This window comes from Anoplopoma fimbria, chromosome 1, assembly GCF_027596085.1.
Source record: "Anoplopoma fimbria isolate UVic2021 breed Golden Eagle Sablefish chromosome 1, Afim_UVic_2022, whole genome shotgun sequence".
Lineage (NCBI taxonomy): Eukaryota > Metazoa > Chordata > Actinopteri > Perciformes > Anoplopomatidae > Anoplopoma > Anoplopoma fimbria.
The window spans coordinates 10,373,101-10,391,690 of record NC_072449.1 but is presented as its reverse complement, the minus strand read 5'-3'; the positions used below and the strand labels follow the sequence as shown (position 1 = coordinate 10,391,690).

Below are 18,590 nucleotides of genomic sequence, written 5' to 3'. Positions count from 1 at the left end.
TCCAAAGTTAAGATCAACAAGTCCCTGTCAGTCTTGACATTGAGTGATTTGAGTCTGGAGATGCGTCTGTGTTATATCTTTTACACACTTATTCAATTATATGCACTATTTGTTCATGGCATTATTTTTCAATCAATCAATGAGCAGTCCCAGGAGTGCACCAGAAAATGGAAAATCAAAGGTTTTTGAGTTACTGACCCTCCTGGAAGACTTATTTTTATTGCACAATATATTTTCTCAGCTCTTCCCAGTTTCTTGGAACTATGTCCATCTGGCTGTTGGGATTTGATTGATTACCTTGAGGATTGGGTTGTATGTATGATTTAGACTTATCCCTTACGTAGAGGCTATGTGACCATTGATAATTTCTTAGTCCCACAGCGGGGAAATTTACACGATTACAGCAGCAGAGCGGATAGTGCAAACAAGAGACATAAGAAAGAAACAAGATCAAAACAAGTATTATAAGTAAGTAAATAAGTAATCACACAGTAAATAATATTAAATAAGTAAAAAAAGTTTTAAAAATCCACAATAACTAAAATATTATATATACAGACAGAATAATAATTGTATTGCACAGATTATTTATATTGCACAGATTTTTATTGTTATTGTTGTGTGGTCTACTTGGATTATGATTTATTATCATAACAAATGATTTTTAGCTGCCTGGTGCATTTCCTTTATTCATACAGACGAGGCTAAATTAACAACTGGGCAAAGTAGGCAACTGACCTGAGGCTCCAGATCTCAAGTGGCCCAAAATGCTTATTTCAGTCATCTGGTTTGTGCAAATTTAATTGAAAATGTGTTTGAAAATATGCACCAAAAACACAGCATCAATTGACAAGACAAGGGTGTTTAACATTGCTGCTGCCTTGGTATTTAATCTTTCGGCCCAGGAACCTCTAAACTCTAGTTTAAGGTTTTTATTAATGAACTTCTGTGCTTACATGTTGTATATATCCACATTAACGGGTTTAATGAATTACAGCAGAGCACATATGGGAGCAAAGAGAGCTGTAGCATTGAATGACATTTCCTGGAGAAAAGGTCAAGTGGGGCCCAGTTTTTGGGGCCCACCAGTGTGTCTTTCTTCCCACTTTCACTCAATCCATCCACAGACAACTTCCACTGATCAACATCTGTTTTAAACAGGAGATGTGTTCACTTGCCACGCATGTGATCACCTTCTCAATCCGCTGTAGCCCATGACCAATGTATGTGGGGTTTCCTTAATTTATAATCACAGGTTTAAATGCTTACTATTTGAAAAGATTGCATCCTGAATTGTAAGGAGTACTTTGACAGCAGTATTCACAAGTGTCCCACCGTCCTTGAATGCAGCAGAGGCCGGAGCATTACGCACAGACAGGACTGTGCGCACAGAGCTGCGGTGAAGTAGACTGACACGCAGTGGATACCTGTGCCACATAGGATTGTGAAAGCCTTGAGAGAAGGTTTGTAAGCCTGAACTGAGACTTAAACTGGAGATCGGATCTATCATGACTGCAAGGATCCTGGGAGCGACGGGCCGGGACAAACCAGTGCCAAAGAGCCGAGCAACAGGTACTTAATAAACCACAGAGAGAGGAGATGTTGAAGTGATTGGGTATATTAAAAAGTGACACTGGCAGCTGAATATTATGTGTTACCTTACTTACCATATTACTGTTCGGGACAGTTGATATTATTGCAGTAAATTTAAATTATTTTCATCTTTTTTTGGCCAAATAATCAGAAAGAGACTAATCGTTAAGAGTCGTTAATTTCACATTCAGTTTACATTGTAACTGATCTACATTGTATAAACAAACACACTAAACTAAACCAGCAGGGGTGGAATGAGGGACATTTATTCAAGTACTGTACTTATGTATAACTTGTATACTTCTACACTACATTTCAGAGGCAAATATTGTACTTTTGAGAGAGCATTGCATACAAAATTCTAATTAACTAATGTATTTTGATATATCGTTATAGTAGTTGAAATTATCCCCAGCTTTACCAGCAGCAACATTACTGAAGTTTATATAAATGCATCACTAATTGTAACCCAGTAACATTTAGCTGAAATTAGTCTATTTGCATAATTTCTGCTTTTACTTTCTTTGATTTGTTGCTAATAGGTTACTTTACTTAAATCATATTTTTAATGCTGGTCTTGTACTGTAACAGAGTATTTTTACATGGTGTTGGTATCATTTCCTAACTAACGTATAAACTATTGTAATTTATCCACTTATTTTTTAACTTATAACTGTGTTTGTGTGTTAGAGGGTCGGATTTGGTTTGACTCCTATAAGACTAAAGTGTGTCTTTGATAATCAATTTTTAATTTATTTAAATTAGGAAATAGTGATGCTAGTGTACATTTTGGCATTTCATCTTCTACAGTACTACTAGAATATTTGAGCAATATTCCGCCACATAAAGAAGCATACTTTGATGTTTTTCCTCAATTAGTTCTTCTAAATTGAGGATTACTCCACCAGTGTTTGCAATGTTTCTCAGTTTACACTTTACAGCAAATATGTTGGCGTTGTGGATTTTTCAATGTTATTAAAGCTTAGATGTACATTTAAAAAAAATACACATAGGGACTTATGTATCCTGTCTTTAGTTAGCGCAAGACAGAAACAATAATGGGATTTAAATAGCCTGAGCCTTAAAAGTTGAAGTTTGTTTGTAAAATACGTTTGACCAAAGTCATTCATCCCAATACTTTGCTTCAATATGCTGGGTCTTAAACATTCATGATATTTGAAGTGAACAAGACGGAGACATATAGTTCTGGATCACAGTTTTTTAGAATTTAATTAAGTTAAATTAAATGAAATGAAATTAAATCAAATTAAATTAGATTTGTCTTGTTGATCTTGACATCAAACTAAAAATATGCCAGTAGCAAGCTGCCAAGTCTTGTTTTCTGGATTTTATTTACCAAGCACTGTCTCACATAACACATGTCTCTCTCCTCTGTGGGTGGCAGAGATGATGGTGAGGGTCAGGAGGGCTCTTTGGCTGGTACTGGGCATGCTCAGTCTCTCCCTGCTGCTGGTGGTGCTGGGAGTCTACACAACGACTCGAACAGAGAGCCTGAATGTGACGGGCTACACCTCTGGAGTTATTGTAAGTCGATAATTTGTCTCTCGATGATTCCCAGTCATGGTTTATTCGCTGCGATACATCAAGATGACAGATTGGGTTTGAACTTTGCAGCGACCAGTAAATGACCTGGGAGTTTAAAAACTTCCTGCAGCGTGTGATCTACATTATGGAATTTCAGCTGCAATCCTTTAGCCTCGCAGCGCCGGCCAAATGTTTCGCTTGATATTCTTGAGACAGAAATAATATTAGGTGGGCTGTGAAATTAATGATTGACAGTTCTGTGCTTCAGTCAGACATCCATATGGACGCTTCCTTCAATGGCTAAAATTAAACTTTTCTTATGGTCTTTAAACTGGAAGAACATAACAGGAAGTAAATTGTAAATCTGCCCAAATTGTATCCGTCAGAATCAGTTTCTGGATATATCTATGGGGATATTTAGGCCATGCTGTTACTGATTCATTTTATATCTTTCGACCACCCTTTTCAACAGTATGTAACATAAAACGTAATGTATGTTATTGAAATTGTACCACAAGAGCCATTTTCAAGCTGTTAAGTGCTAATATTCTTTCCTTGGATGATAACTAAATCAAAACAAAGTGTCAAAATCCTTATGAAAATGAACCATATTTCTTTATTTTGCATAAAACTTACTGTGGTCATTATATTATGTTCCTTACAGCTCACCCTTGGATCATTCCTGGGACTTTTGGGACTCCTCCTGGAAGAAAATCGCAAACAGCTGGTATATTCTCAAACCTATACATCCCGTGTCATAATTCTTCTTTATGTTTTCCCTGTGCACACCCAGACCCAAATCCCCAGAGTAGTGTGTTTTGGCCAAGAGTATGTATGTAAGCATGCTAACCAGCAGTTATATCAATGAGTAGGATGCAATTATCCTATACTTATCTTCTCAGATAATTTTAAATGGGCAGACTTTTGTGGGAAACGTCACTATTTATCCTGGTTGGCAGTTACTTCCCACTCAACATTACTAACTTCATTATTTTGTGAGCACATTCTGACATTTCCTCACTGAGTGGAAGCCAGCTTTTGGTGATTAGACTAATGTTAGGGGGCCGTCCATGAGTTCCTAGGGTCCTCATTGTTTTGCAATTTGAACTGCAGCTTTTCCTGCAGTTCAAATTGCAAAATAACAAAGGTAGATGGATGTTTCAAATGCAGTCTGAAAGGTAAAAATCCATTCAGCCACTGTGGAGATATATGAATGTCTGCAAATTGGAAGGCAAAGGTTTTAAGGAGTATAACATCAGTAAGTGAAGTCACCTCAATGTGTCATATTAAGAAGATATTAAGCTGGGGAACATACAGTACATAAACTTCTTAAACATTAGTCACTATTTTCTGCTCTTTATTAGATTGAATTAGATAAGTGACACTCCAGCAACCCCAGCCAACATTACCTGAAATAGCTTAACGTTTGCCAAGAAGTCAGTCTTCTCGCACCATTCAAAGTGAAACAAACTGTTTGAAAATACAATTATAAGTATAGTTAAGCAGCCTTGTTAGCAAAATGTCAAGTTTATAGCCATCAAGGTCAGATTTGATGAAGCTGTTACAGGGTTCTCGTTTGTAAATGAGTCTGAAACATTGAATGGTCAGGCAGACACAGTGTTTACAACAAACTAGCTACAACTGATGATAACTACAGCTAACTGAATCTGCCAGAGACCGTTTTCATTTCAGATGACACAACAGACAATCCCTGGCTCTATCTCTGTCTGAAGTCAGAACTTATTTAGTTTTGAATGGGTGAATGGGTTTGAAATCTTTCCCTGTGTCGTCATAAACTGCACGTGTGCCGTGCGATCATCTTTACAGGCAAAGATCTGTTCTTGATTTAAAAATGTACAGTTTCTCAATACCAGACAGACAGCTGTCCCACAAACAAGCCAGCTAATCTTACCTCTGTTATTCACTATATAGATTGTAAGGATTTGTGTCATTTTTTTAACTAACTGCAGCACTAACTGGTTACATGATTTTTTTTGTTTGGCCTCAAGAAAAGTATCTGTATTTTTTTTCACTCAATAGCATTTCTGAACTCTAGAGAAAACCAGAGAGTTACCCAGTAGACCTACTCATTCAGCTGATTCGTTGCTTTCTGTTTTGTCTGTGTGATCCTTGTTTCTAAATGATGTTGAGAAAGAATAAAATGCATTTTTACAGTTTTAATTCACATGTAGTGCAAAAATGCTCCACCTCAGTTGGATGTAGCCGTAAGACTTTCTGGCCCTATTTAAAGAAAAAACTAAAACAGGTTTATATACAGTAAAGATTACATTAAACTTGCTTGTAACAGACCAATGACTGATTTGATGCATGTTGCATGTAGTAAACCACTGAATAACTTTAGAAATAAATAGAAAACCAGTACTAGGTGTTACTGGGTTGTCTTTCAACACACATTCCTTTCATTAAAGCTACAAGGAATTTTGAGTTGATTTTGGTGGTCCCTTTGGACAAAAATGGTTGTGTTTCCGAGAACCAGAGTCCCTTTAGGAAACCACTCATTTTACTGGAGCAGGGTCCGACAGTCTTCCTGGCTCAGTCCAGGTTCTGGTTCTCCGTGCCTCCCTACCCTCAATCGGGCAGCAATACGGCCTGTTACTAACAATAATAAAGTGCATTAGCTAATTCATAGCGATAAACTAATGTTTAGGTAGTAAACGTAGTTTAGGCTGTTAGGTAATTTGATTTGTTTAACAAAGACCTTGTATGTTGCTCTAGTAAGGGCGTGTTCCTAAACTGTTCCCTCTCAATAAACTCTCCAGAAGTTAATTAGCTCTTCCTCCACGTATCAGATCATGTCTGGGTCAAATATTTATAGATGTTATGTGTTTCACATACCTTTTCTAGAAACCTGATCCACAGTGTAAAAGACAGATTTCTACAAGGTCGACAAAACTTATTCCAAGTATGCAATATATAATACTAGGGATGCACCGATCCTATCTTTTCAGTCCCAATACTGATATTGATTCCTCGGCTTTGGGTAACGGCCATTATTATCAGTACGATCAGAGGACCGTAGTTTAATAAAAACATTGTATGCCTCACTGTATGGAAGTGACTGGGACAATTATTTTATGTGGAAGCAAACATCAGGCTTCACTTAAATATTGGCTTCTCAACCTTTAAAAACAAAATATAACAAATACTGAATTTTTAATTTTTGAACATAACACCATCCAACACCAGATTGCCCATTTGTCATCAATTAATGATCCAACTATTCAGATAGAGAGTCAGAATTGAACCAATATCCAATATCAGTATAGGTATCTGAACATCTCCGCAAAATACATGTTTGCATGTTGCAGGTAATCACCCCTCTTTAGTAGGACATTTATTACCTAATCATTACTGGTGTGGCCAATTGGTTTTAGAAGTCAAATTAAGTAATAAAAAGTTACTAGAAGGATTAACTTTTGTTGAGTCAGTATTCTGGCAAAACTTGCACATTTTCTGTTGATCAGTACATCGTTTTTTAAATCTTAGTTTTACTGTTGCGAATGGGAAGGCAGGAAAACATGAACAGGTCCACGCCTATGTAATTTAACGTTAAACTTTTTATGGGCATTGTGTCAAAAACTAGTTCTTAGGTTGACTGTTCATGACCCGCAGAGCACCATTCCTGATATATATTCCTTTACTCCCATGAACTTTCATCCATCACCAGCATCAAGCCAGAAGCTGCTTCATACCAGAAACGTTAAAAACAGCAGATCATCCTGTTCAAAAGGGACATAAAGGAAGGTTGCTTCTTGAATAGGGCTGGTTTTTCTTGGATTTTGTATCATGTTTTTTTATCCATTTCACTGTTGAGATATGTCATTGTTATACAAATCCAAAATATCGGAGATGGCAAGAAACAGATTCAGTGCAAAATAATGTTTGAAAAGTTGAATTTCAAATTTTTCATAGTCAATTTATTCCACGAATTATATTTTTTCAAGGATTTGGTAAATCAAGATTATGATTAATGAAGCGCAGGAGTGAGTGGAAGATACCCTGAGACTCTTTGGACTTTCCACAGTCTGTACCTTCAGCGTGCTAACGCATATGTCTTGGTTTGTTTGCTCTCACAGGCAGGAATAATATCATGATTTAGAAGAGTCAAAGTTTAAACAAAGAAGACTATCATATTTCTGGATTGATATCAGGCCTTCAGCAGCGTGTATCTGTAGGAAAAAAGAAAAGAAAACCAAACAAGGCAGATAAAGTGAGAAGGACATGAGCACAGAGGAAGTAAAGACAATAAAATGAATTAGATCAGATAAATAGGAATAAGAAAAGTAAAAATAAAAACATATATTAAACATTTTCAAGCTTTCACAAATAGAACATTTTAAACAGGGAGCCTGTGAAGGGAGGCAATCACAGGGGTGGTGAAAGGGTGTAGCATGAGCCAAGGAAGAACCCACAAAATTTTGGATCGGATCCGATTCACAAATATTTTTTCACTTTCGCTACCATCTCCGACTGCCCTTCTAGTTCAAATGTGTCTTTGAAGTGTTTAGAGGGGAGCACAAGCTTTAAACGTATCATTTAACAATCAAAGCAATATTCTCTTCAGTAAAACAGTTTATGAATGCTGCAAAAAAACAGAAACCCTTTAAAGTTACTTTTTGTGCAAACCACCTGAAACCAAATAGCATCACACTTTTTGGCAGTTGGAAAGAAAAAAGTAACTTTTCCCAGCTATAATCTGCATTCTTGTCAAATTGTTCTCCTATTACTGTCAAATTAACAGAGTTATTTGTCTTTGTATGGAAACTCTTTCATTTAAGCTTTTTTTTTTCTTTGTTCCAATTCCAGCTGACGGCTGCAATCGTATTCCTCAGTTTTGGGATCATCACCTCTTTTCTGTGCCTGGTAATCGATGGAGTCGGTATTGTCCTAAACATGGTGAGTTACCCTGCACTTGCATGCGAATGCCGTGACACCCGATATGAATGTGCTGAGTGATGACACAGAGCAGCAATAGATTGCTATGAAGCAATAACAGAACCACTGTGCCTGTTGACTATGAGCCTCTTGGCCCCGCATTTTTATTGGCAATATTGACACGATTTTTTTCTCGAAACGAGTCAGCTCAGCTTTTACAGCACGGACCAGCTGTGTTTTTTAGTTTGTTGACCACATAAATTAGCGGTTGCGAAGGCCTGATGTGAGAAAACAAAGTGGATCGGACCGATAGGCACCATCAGTGCAGAAGTGTTGTTGGAAGCTAAGTTATCTTTGCCTGAGAACATGATGCCTTCACTGAATGTGATTGATGCTGCTGAACTAGACAGCGAGCTGCCTCCCTAAAATAACCTTTTTTACAGGTTAAATAAGCAAAGCCACATTCCTGTTTTCTACCTGTAAAGTAAAGAAACAAATTTAATGTAGATCTGCTCGATAAGAAAGACTTCCTCTCTTTTAAGAAAAAATGTACACATTGTAAAGGCGACAGCTTCATGATTAGCACAAAGACGGAGTGGTATTAATGTTCTCTTCTAACTCTCAGCGTATTTCATAAAATGTGAAACTATTGAATTAGGCTTGGTTCCTTTTTGGACACATTGTTTTTTATGATAGTTTGCCTTTCATTGACAGAGGACAGTATAGAAATGAGAGAGAGAACGATATTTGTTGCTGCTTCCTTTTTCTAATTGGTGGGTTCTTCCTGGATCAGTGTGAAGAAAAATAGTCGCACACTCGTAGTCACAATTAAATAAAGCCCTCGATGCATTGCACAGTGACATCATGTCAAGGTAAAATTACCTCCATTTTCATGCAAACTCAATATGCAAACTTGGTATGGTCAAAATACGGTGACTACAAAACATTATACAAGTCTGTCTGTTTTGTTTCGAAGATCTCCCTTTTAATTTTTATTCTTACCAAACTGTCAAATCATTCCAGGCTGGGATTGCTGCTAATTCTAAACGAAGGTTTGACGTTGAATTTGAATTTATTTTCACGGTCATCTGTATTATCTTTTATACATTTGTTTTTAAATAATTATCCTCAATAAAGATAATTTGGTGTAGGTTTGACATCCTGTGGATTATATTTCTTCATGTATTAACTTTTGCCAGGACATGCGTCCACTGAAAGCACAGAGATGCCAGTACTACAGCAGCGGTGGCAGCTACATCTATGAGAACTTCTACACCTCTGTGAGTAAACATGTACTGTACAGGAAGAGCCAATAACATTTCCATTCAGTGTTGTTTTTCCCATCCATCCAAAGATGACCTTTATGGTTTCCTCTATAGATCAGAATTGACTAAATATCTTGCAAATAAGCTTATTAGGTGTTTGATTTTAATATAAACCAGATTTCTTTTGAGTTTAGATGGTATGATTTAAATTTAGTTTCAAATTTATTCTCATTATTATTTACCCAAGATCTTCCTCAATGTCAATGTTTTGGTTCATTTTCTAAAAATATATATATATATTTTTAAATGTTTTGCTACCTTGTCATTTGCAAGTGCCTTTAATGTTAATTATAAAAAGAAATATGTCTCCAAGGAAAAGTTTGTCGAGACTTTGTATGTATTTGCAGGTAAACATTGACAAAGTTTTAACTTGTGTACCTTTTTCAGGTGCCGTGTTGGAGTCCAAAGGAGTCTTGCAGCATGACAATACGAAGTGGGACCTGCTACTGCTGCGACCTGTACGACTGTGCCAAGTGAGACAATGATATTACTACAATATTATCTCAGTATATCGCTCCCACTGCCATGTCATCACAAGATTTATCTTGCCTTCAATTAATGCTCTTGCCCAACAAATAAAAAATAATTCGTACTGAACGTAGCTGTTGTTTTGTTCTGCAGTGGAGGATACCTCAGCAACTACTACGAGTTTGTTGGAGTACGAAGCTGTGAGGAAGTTTTCACTCTGTACATTTTAATTTGGACCCTCGCCGGCCTGAACCTCGTGGCCTTCTTCACAGGCATCCTCACCACAGCGGTGCTGGGCAGCATCAAAGACCTGGTAAGACGCACAGACACACATTTATAAAGGTCCTTTATTGTGTGGATGTGGTACATTTGGTAGTTAAAAGCAACAAACTCCCACTCAGTGGCTCTGAGGCAAAAAAAACGACAATTTCAAAAGTTGCATTATTTTTAAGTTTCACGAACTTTAAAGCTGTACTCATTGACTTTAAAACAAACTTGAGCAAAAGCTTCAATACAGAATCGTATGTGAACATGCGTGACTGCAGCTTTATGCTGAGGTCAGACCAGAATTGGCGAGGGTTTTTTATCCTCTATGCAGCCTCCTTTCTGTTCTGCAATGTTGTTGTCTTTCACTTTACTTTACCAGTAAGAAAGCCAATAATTAATACTTCCTGAATGAAAAATCACAGGTCAACTTTCAGTCAGATTGAACTCTGCACTTTGTGAAAAGAGGATTAAACTGAAAGTGACGCCCAAATGGCAGATCATATGCACGAAGCCCTCCATGGAAGTGAAAATTCATACTAGCCTACCACAACGTAAATGATCAGCTGATGAAATGAAACGATAAGTGGAGCGGTGGGTTCCTGAGAGTCCTGGAGTTCAGATTTCAGAGGTGGAGACACAACAATAAATCCTTTATTCTCTATTCTTAAAGAAAATAACTTCATGTCTGATCCATTACGTTAAGTTTTCAGGTCAACAGCATATCCCTCTACTTTATTTATCTGTAAAAAGAAACACGTGCTTAACCCTAATCTGACTGCATATCTTAGCATGGTCAGCAATTTAGTTGACATATAAGTCATATATTTGGTAGCAGGAGGCTCCAGGCTATTTTACTGTGTATTTAGTGTCCGCTAAGAGCTTAGCTTCAATATCACGACTCAGATAACAGATGGAGAAAAGAGGTGAAACAGACGAAAACTGAGCTTTCCACTCGACGAGATATGTGGTGTTTGATTTCAAATGATCAGTTATGACAGTTTTGGGGAAATTACTTAAATCTGGCAATACATACATACTTTTGCAAGGGTCACTGTCTCTGTTTGCTGCTCCTTTCAAAATAAAATCTAACCAGTCTGGACATGTTATTGTTCAGAGAACAGAGGGAAAAGAAAAAAACATTAATCATTCATATCAGTTTTAAAGCAATTTCAATTCAATTCAATTCAATTCAGTTTATTTTGTATAGCCCAGAATCACAAATTACAAATTTGCCTCAGAGGGCTTTACAATCTGTACACATGCGACATCCTCTGTCCTTCCCGCAATGAAGCCAAAAACTCTCCATTGCTTCTCAAATATGAATATTTGCTGTTTTTCTTATCCTTCTGTGTCAGTGAAGTGGATATGTTTGTGTTTTTTACTGTTAGTCAGATAAAACAAGCAATTTAAAGACAACGCATCGGGCTCCGTGATGGTATTTTGGGACTATCTTTGAACATTTTAAGGAGCAAACCATTACTCGTGAAAAACTTTGATTATGAAATGAATTGTTGGTTGCAGCCGTAGTTGCGTGCTTGATTCGTCTGGCAATGATCCTGCAAAGTTGACACCAAACCCATCTCAACCTCAAACCCCAGAGCAGCTTCGTTAGTCCCACTGACGGGTGTGACAAATTGAAAGTTGCCACCACCAACCCTGCCTGTACTGAAACACCAGAGAATGTTTTTGTGGTCTATGATGAGCTCATTGAGCTTCATGTTGTCAGAGATTCAGCTATTCTGTTCTGAGTGATCCTAAATGCTGCAGGAGTTTGTAGCCATCAGACCACACAGCGCTTTCATCCATCACTGCATTCTGCCAAAACCACTATTATTCTATTTTAATATTTTATGTATTCTTCTTGTTAATAACATTATCTGGCCATACTAGTCATAGTTATCATTGAAGGAATGTATTCAGGTTTTCCTTCTCATGTTTTCAAATCTAATATGATTATGTTCATCATTGATCACTAAATATCTCTCCCACGTTCCACATCCTTTATTTTTTGTGTGTATGGCGTTCATATACTGGGTGTTTCTCAAAATCGAGGATGCTTCCTTGGTAGGACGGGTCCTTCTGAGGCAAGACTCCTTCATAGTGTTCTAGTAGGCATATTTTTGTATTCCTCAAAATAATATAAACAGATTCAAAACATGTAGCCTTATGAAAGATACATAAAATCAACAGGGATTTGGACAATTATCATAATTTCTAAACATACAAAACCTACAATTAATATGCTCTTTTCAGAGCTACCACACTCACATTGACAGAAACATTAACAACAGTACTTCATTCAAACGCGACAGAAAGAAAATAAAACTCATCAAACCTTTCTTTTTTTCCCACTGTTCCAACAATCACCTGGTTTGATTAAAATAATCCCTTAATTTACAGAGTGAAGATTCAGCAACTGGCCTTCCAATTTCTGTTGAGAAATATATTTTGGTGGACTGCTGAGCTGAAATAACTGAAAGCTCATTCGCATATTTTCGTTGTTTCCAGATCATGGGACAGGAAAGGCATCTTGCGCATTGAATTGTAGTTGTTTCAGGAGCGCTGATAAAAAAAAGACATGCATGTTTGAAAATCCTCTGAAAGAAGGACTCCGTCCTCGGTAGAATTTGAAGAATCTTCGGCATTGAAAAGTCTTTTTCAGGTATTTGATGATGTAGCCTTTGACTGCTTTGTGAAACAACCCCTGTCAGTAAATGTTCATGTAAGACTTGATATCAAACTCCCAGAGGTTTCCATACCTGTATAAATCAAGATCTATAAATTAGACAATTTGACGCTTGTTACATACCTATGAGATGATTCGATTTTTTTTATTTATTCATAAATTTAAAGATTGCCGATGTTTTATATGGGTTTTGAAGGGAAGAATGTGAGCTGCATCACTATGACCCAAAACCTAACTGTGCACCTAATAGTATGTGAAAATTTCACTAGGACCTGTTTTTCCCAACAATAACTCTGCATAATTATCCATTTCAGCTTATTATACAATGTGTTGCTTGTTCTTATCACAGGTTGTGTATTTTGTGCAGAGCTTCAGTACATGTTGCTTTGTTTCTATGTTGTTTCTTTGTTATTATGACTACTCTGGAGGCTATATGTTAAGACAAAGCATCACTATATGGGAACAATAGAGTAAGAATGGGTCATTTGGGTGCAGACTTTCCATGATCATGGCTAAAACAGTGTTGTAATGGGAGACTGCTCATAGCTCTAAATCATCTTTATCATTCCAGCTGTAATGGCTGTTACATTTTTTTATTGTACACCAGAGCACATTGCAGCCTACTTATAATAATATTATGTGTGTATGTGTGTGTGTGTGTGTGTGTGTGTGTGTGTGTGTGTGTGTGTGTGTGTGTGTGTGTGTGTGTGTGTGTGTGTGTGTCAGAGGAGTAGCGGCCCTGTGATCAGGCACTCTGAGAGCACAGCGTCTTCTCCGACAGCTCCTCTGCTGACAGACGCCAACACACATGGAGTTCACCTGCTACACTCGGTCAGTGTACGGTCACACACACACACACACACACACACACACACACACCAGCAAAAAGATACCATAACAAACGCCTGCATGTGTGTGGTCTGGTTTGTGTTCACTTTTGTTCTCTCTGTCTCTGTCTTCATCTCTGAACATAAATCCAGACATCTTACAGTCGCAAATGACCCAAACCTCCTAATCTCCACCCGACATGTGCAATATAAAAATATGTGCAAAAAACTACAATTATTCTGTCTGTATATATAATATTTTAGTTATTGTGGATTTTTTTTTTTTTACTTATTTAATATTCTTTACTGTGATATTACTTATTTATAATACTTGTTTTGATCTTGTTTTTTTTTTTACTATGTCTCTTGTTTGCACTATCCTTTCTGCTGAGGTAATCCTGCAGATTTCCCCCGCTGCAGGACTAATAAAGGATTATCTTATTTTATCTTATCTTATCCATCCTTTAAAGCATTCTCTCGCTAAAACGGAGCGTAGCACAGCTCTTCTTTAGAAGTGGCATGTGGAGTTTTTGACCACTATAGTTATGCTGTATTGTATAATTTGGATGAGCAGATTTATGTGTTTCCCTGCAGGACCAACACTCGACATTAACGATGAATTTACTAGCCAAGGCAGAGGAGAGAGAGTAGGAGAAGTAGAAGAATACTAGCTGATGTTAACAATGCAAGTTTCAAACCTTTAAAGTTATAATTCCCAACATTTTCATAAAATCTAACCCTATTTATTATGAATGACTGTTTTAAACAATGATCAGAACAATCATTTATTTTACTAACTTACTTTAAAGGAGATTTTTCTGTATCTTGCTGCCTTTCCCACGCTGGATTATATATAACAGCATGAGAACGGACAACTGTTTTCTCGTGGTCATTTGGCAAGGTCAAGCGAAAATGGCAACTGTTGTTAGTTGTTATGGTGACAACACATGTCAGTGGGGCTGTCATGTGTGTCATGCTCACTAGTTTGAGAACCCTGTTTTTCTGTTTTGGCCGGACATCCACATTAAGCATGCGTTTTCCTTTTGTCTGTCTCTTGATGCTCATTATGTAGCAAATCTTCAATTCATATTAGCAGCAGCAAGGCAACAGAAATAGTACACAAAAGACCCAATCTGCTTCATACTGCTGCTCAAATATCTAAACTGCATTGTGAATAGATTTTTGAGGGAAACCTTTTGTCGTTGATTACGTCTCCTTTTGACGTATCACGGATGAATTTCAAATGAGTCTACGAAAGCCACAAAACAGGGCTTTAACCCAGGAGATGGCTGTTCGTGTCCAGTGGGAACAAAGTACTTTCCTGCCTAAACCTAACCAAGTACTTTAGTTCATTTTTGTTTTGTTTTGTTTCAATTTCATAGTCATTTTAAGCCAAAGTAGTTTTGTTGCCTGAAAAAGTAGTTTTTTAAAGTTTTTTGTTTTGATTGGAAGAAAAAAAACTTTCATTTGAAATGTAATTAAGAGTAAAGTTTAGTCGTTTGAGAACACATTTTATGGGAGACATAGTTGCCACTTCTGTCCAAGACTCGCCGTAAGTAGGTTTTTACTGGAGTTTGCCCTCTACAATGGTTGCAATGGCACCAGTAGACATAATAATGGCCGCCGCTCTACAATTGATTTGAATGGGAATGTCTAATTCAAAGGACAAACCACATTGGCTGTTAGCACGGTAACCATGAGTGTTGCCAAAGCAACCAGAACTGATCAATTTATTTTGTTGTGGCCTTTCAGTTTTCATCTGTGTGATGTGTTTAGCACCAGGAATGCTATTTTTTCATCAGAACAATAAACCAGACTTTAAAATCCTTAACAAGGCTGTTTACTAACAATTAACATCATTAGAGCCTAACTGAAGGTTTATAGTGAATATAAATCAGCATGTTTGATAAAAAACAGTGAGATGTGGGTGAAGGCTTGTAAAAAGCTTGTGAACTTGTTGAGTTAGGATTTTTTTTAATTATAGGTAAATTATTTCAAATAGATAAATTCATCTATTCATGTTTGATTCTTGTCAAACACAAGGACTTTGTTTTAACTTGGCTTTTTGTCTGAGAAATCACTATTAACAGTTGTTATGAATTATCACAAAATTGCAGTTTTTAGTTAACACAAAGCTGCTGACTTGGGGTCTGCAGTCAACGTCTTTCTTTGTTTCCTTTGTCCTTTCCTGCTCATCCAGGGAGCCACGATGTATTTCCCTCCAGCAGCAGGGACAGCTGCCTCACAGAGTTTCCCTTCATCGTCCGCTCCTCACCCTGAGTCCAACCCTCCTCCCTTTTACCCGCTGGCCAACCTTCTGCCCTACAGGATCCACGGCAACGTTGCATGAGACCCAGCATTTTACCAAACATGAGCAGAAAATGAATGCAGAAAGGGATAAACAGATATTTTGTTATCCTTGTTTTGAGAACTGGAGGAACTATAAAAGAAAGAAGTTTGTCTGAATATTACGCAGAAATGCAGTTTTTGTATGAAAAATCTGAATGTGTTACTGAAAGACATCTGTAGCCATATTGGTGATTTTTTTTCTTATTCTTTGAAAGGACTTGTTGACATTTGAGTCAAAGAAAAATTTGTTTTGATCGTGAACATGGAATTTACAATCACACTTCACATGGATCCAGCTGCCCGTCCGGTTTCCTCAATTTGTTGACATAATCAAAGAACCGTTAACGACAAGATCATCCACTTCGGTGATCAGACGAGCGAGATAGGCTTGGCAGTACTATTGCCGTTGTACTATGTCTTTGCGGCACCAAAGTCCAACCAAAGTCAATTATTGAATGGCTTTTATTATATACAACTCCGATTTAATGTTTGGTTGACTTCAACTCAAAGTGATGTTAATGGCATCACATTTAGGCAAGACAAGTTTATTTATTTAGGCAATTCAAAAGCACCTACCATAAAACGTCAAAAGCATCAAGAGAAAAGTGCAAATTAGACACAATATAAAAGGTCATTAAAATACAATTATATAAATAAAAACAAGCCAAAATAGAATAAGATGGGTGTAAAATACAAGAATAAAAAAAACAGAGTTGCAGTGGACCTGCAGTTTCCTGGCAGTTGTACATTAAATTGACTCTGTCCTTTAATAGCCCGAAAAACGCTCATCCTTTATTATTATAAATACATAATTTGACATTTATTACTCACATTTAAAAAAGGCAGTCTGAGGCAGGAGGCTGCGGCCCATTGTGTCCACGACCTCATGCCACAAAAACAGTTTCTTCCCTTTTGCATGCGCTCATCAACAAACCCGGGACTCCCACCAACTCAGACACAATTACACAGCCTTGCACAACTCTTTTCTTAAAATTTACAATAACATACTTGTTTTACTGTACTCTTAATTTGTTTGTTTGTCTGTCATATTTTATCATAAATTTTCACCTTCCCTATTTTTGAATTATGTGTTTTACAATTACACTCTGTTTATTGTCACCCACCAATCACCAAGCCAAATTCCTTGTATGTGTAACGTCCTTCGCAATAAACAGTTTCTGATTCTGACATTTTTTTGTACGAGCCAGGTCGTAGCTCACGTTTCACTACATTTGGCTTCAGTGCCGGGTTAACAAACATGTGCCATCTCTCTAAATCATTAAAAACAATATAAAACACCGGAACAGTTTTATGCAATTCTGGACAGAACATTTTGATTTATTGCTAATAATGTAACAATATACCCACACCTGTTTGTTTGATGTGTTTTCTGCAGCCCAGTTAGCTTCATGTTTATGTGGAAGCACAAAAACAGGCACAAAACAGAACATGGCAAAGCCTGATGAATCTGTGGTAGGTCTGGCAGCAAGCTGTTGGGGAAAATAAGGACTGACAGGGCGCCAGGGTACTTTTCCTCTGTTAAATACCGAGGTCTTGACTTCCTGTCAAAGATGATGATGAGCAATTTAGGCAAAATTGTCAGAATGAATGATGCTGTGTTTGCCAAAAACAGACAGATAAACCCATAAACATCCAATCTGCGGTGAAGTCCTTGGCCATGTTAGCTGGTTGCCCTGTGAGACTTTGGCACAGCAGTGTTTTGAGTTTTGAGCTGAGCGACAGCGTGCTTGTGTGGGGCTAACTGCCATAACTGGTTATTTATTAAGTATGTTTTATTAAAACAAAAAAAATAAGAGGAACAGACAATAAAAGCCAAACACCCGCTGGGAGTATTTTATCCGTGAAAAATATATCCTAAACCAAAATCCCCCAAAATACAACAACACAAAAAATTTGAGACTTAAACAGGCCCTATTATGCTATTTTCCGGGTGCATGTTTTTATCTCAAATTACAGTTACAACATGTTTACATGCGTTAATGCTCATAATCCGCCTTGTTTTTCTCATCCTGGCTGTCCTGCAGCACCTCTTTTTACGTGACTTCCGTAACATTACGAGGTCATAATGTTATGGAAGTGAAGGAGATAATTCAAGGGAGCCGTTTCAGGCACCTCAGGAGCTTCTGAGGGGGAGGGTAACTCCTTTTAGGCGTGGACTTCAGGTTTTACACTCTACGGACCTTTTACATGTACAAAAATATATTTAACACACTAAAGAAGAGGGAAAAAGTGGAAAAGCATAATAGGGCCACTTTAAAACCCAAAAGCCTCCATAATAATCTGTGGTTGGGGTGATGGCAGTAGCTTTGTCCGTAGGGAACTGGAGGGTTGTCCCTTCAATTCCATGACTCTGTTATAATACTGGGCACTGCTGAGTTTTACTTGAGCAATCCACTATACATTGACTTTGTGGCAGCGGCATTATTCTGGCATGTGTAAGTACATGGGCGTGTACTGTATTTCCTATGTTTGTGTAATAAAGATTTAAAAAACTGTGTAAAAAAATGTAATTTCCTCAAGAAGGATTGATAAAGTACTTTCTCTTCCATTTGAGAAATGCCTCCTGTAAGGTCTTAGTGTCCCTCTGGTACTTTATACATTTAAAATCACCTT

General features: G+C 37.3%; 1 protein-coding gene across 1 annotated transcript; it reads left to right on the top strand.

Moving 5' to 3' along the window:
• Positions 1 to 1,508: 1,508 nt before the first annotated feature.
• On the top strand, positions 1,509 to 17,069 carry LOC129095510 (transmembrane protein 255B). Its single transcript, XM_054603978.1, has 9 exons — positions 1,509 to 1,572; positions 2,999 to 3,138; positions 3,803 to 3,865; positions 7,966 to 8,055; positions 9,234 to 9,314; positions 9,747 to 9,832; positions 9,981 to 10,140; positions 13,507 to 13,611; positions 15,808 to 17,069. Exons 1-9 carry the CDS (start codon positions 1,509 to 1,511, stop codon positions 15,955 to 15,957), a joined length of 939 nt encoding a protein of 312 aa, XP_054459953.1. The 3' UTR covers positions 15,958 to 17,069.
• Positions 17,070 to 18,590: the final 1,521 nt, after the last annotated feature.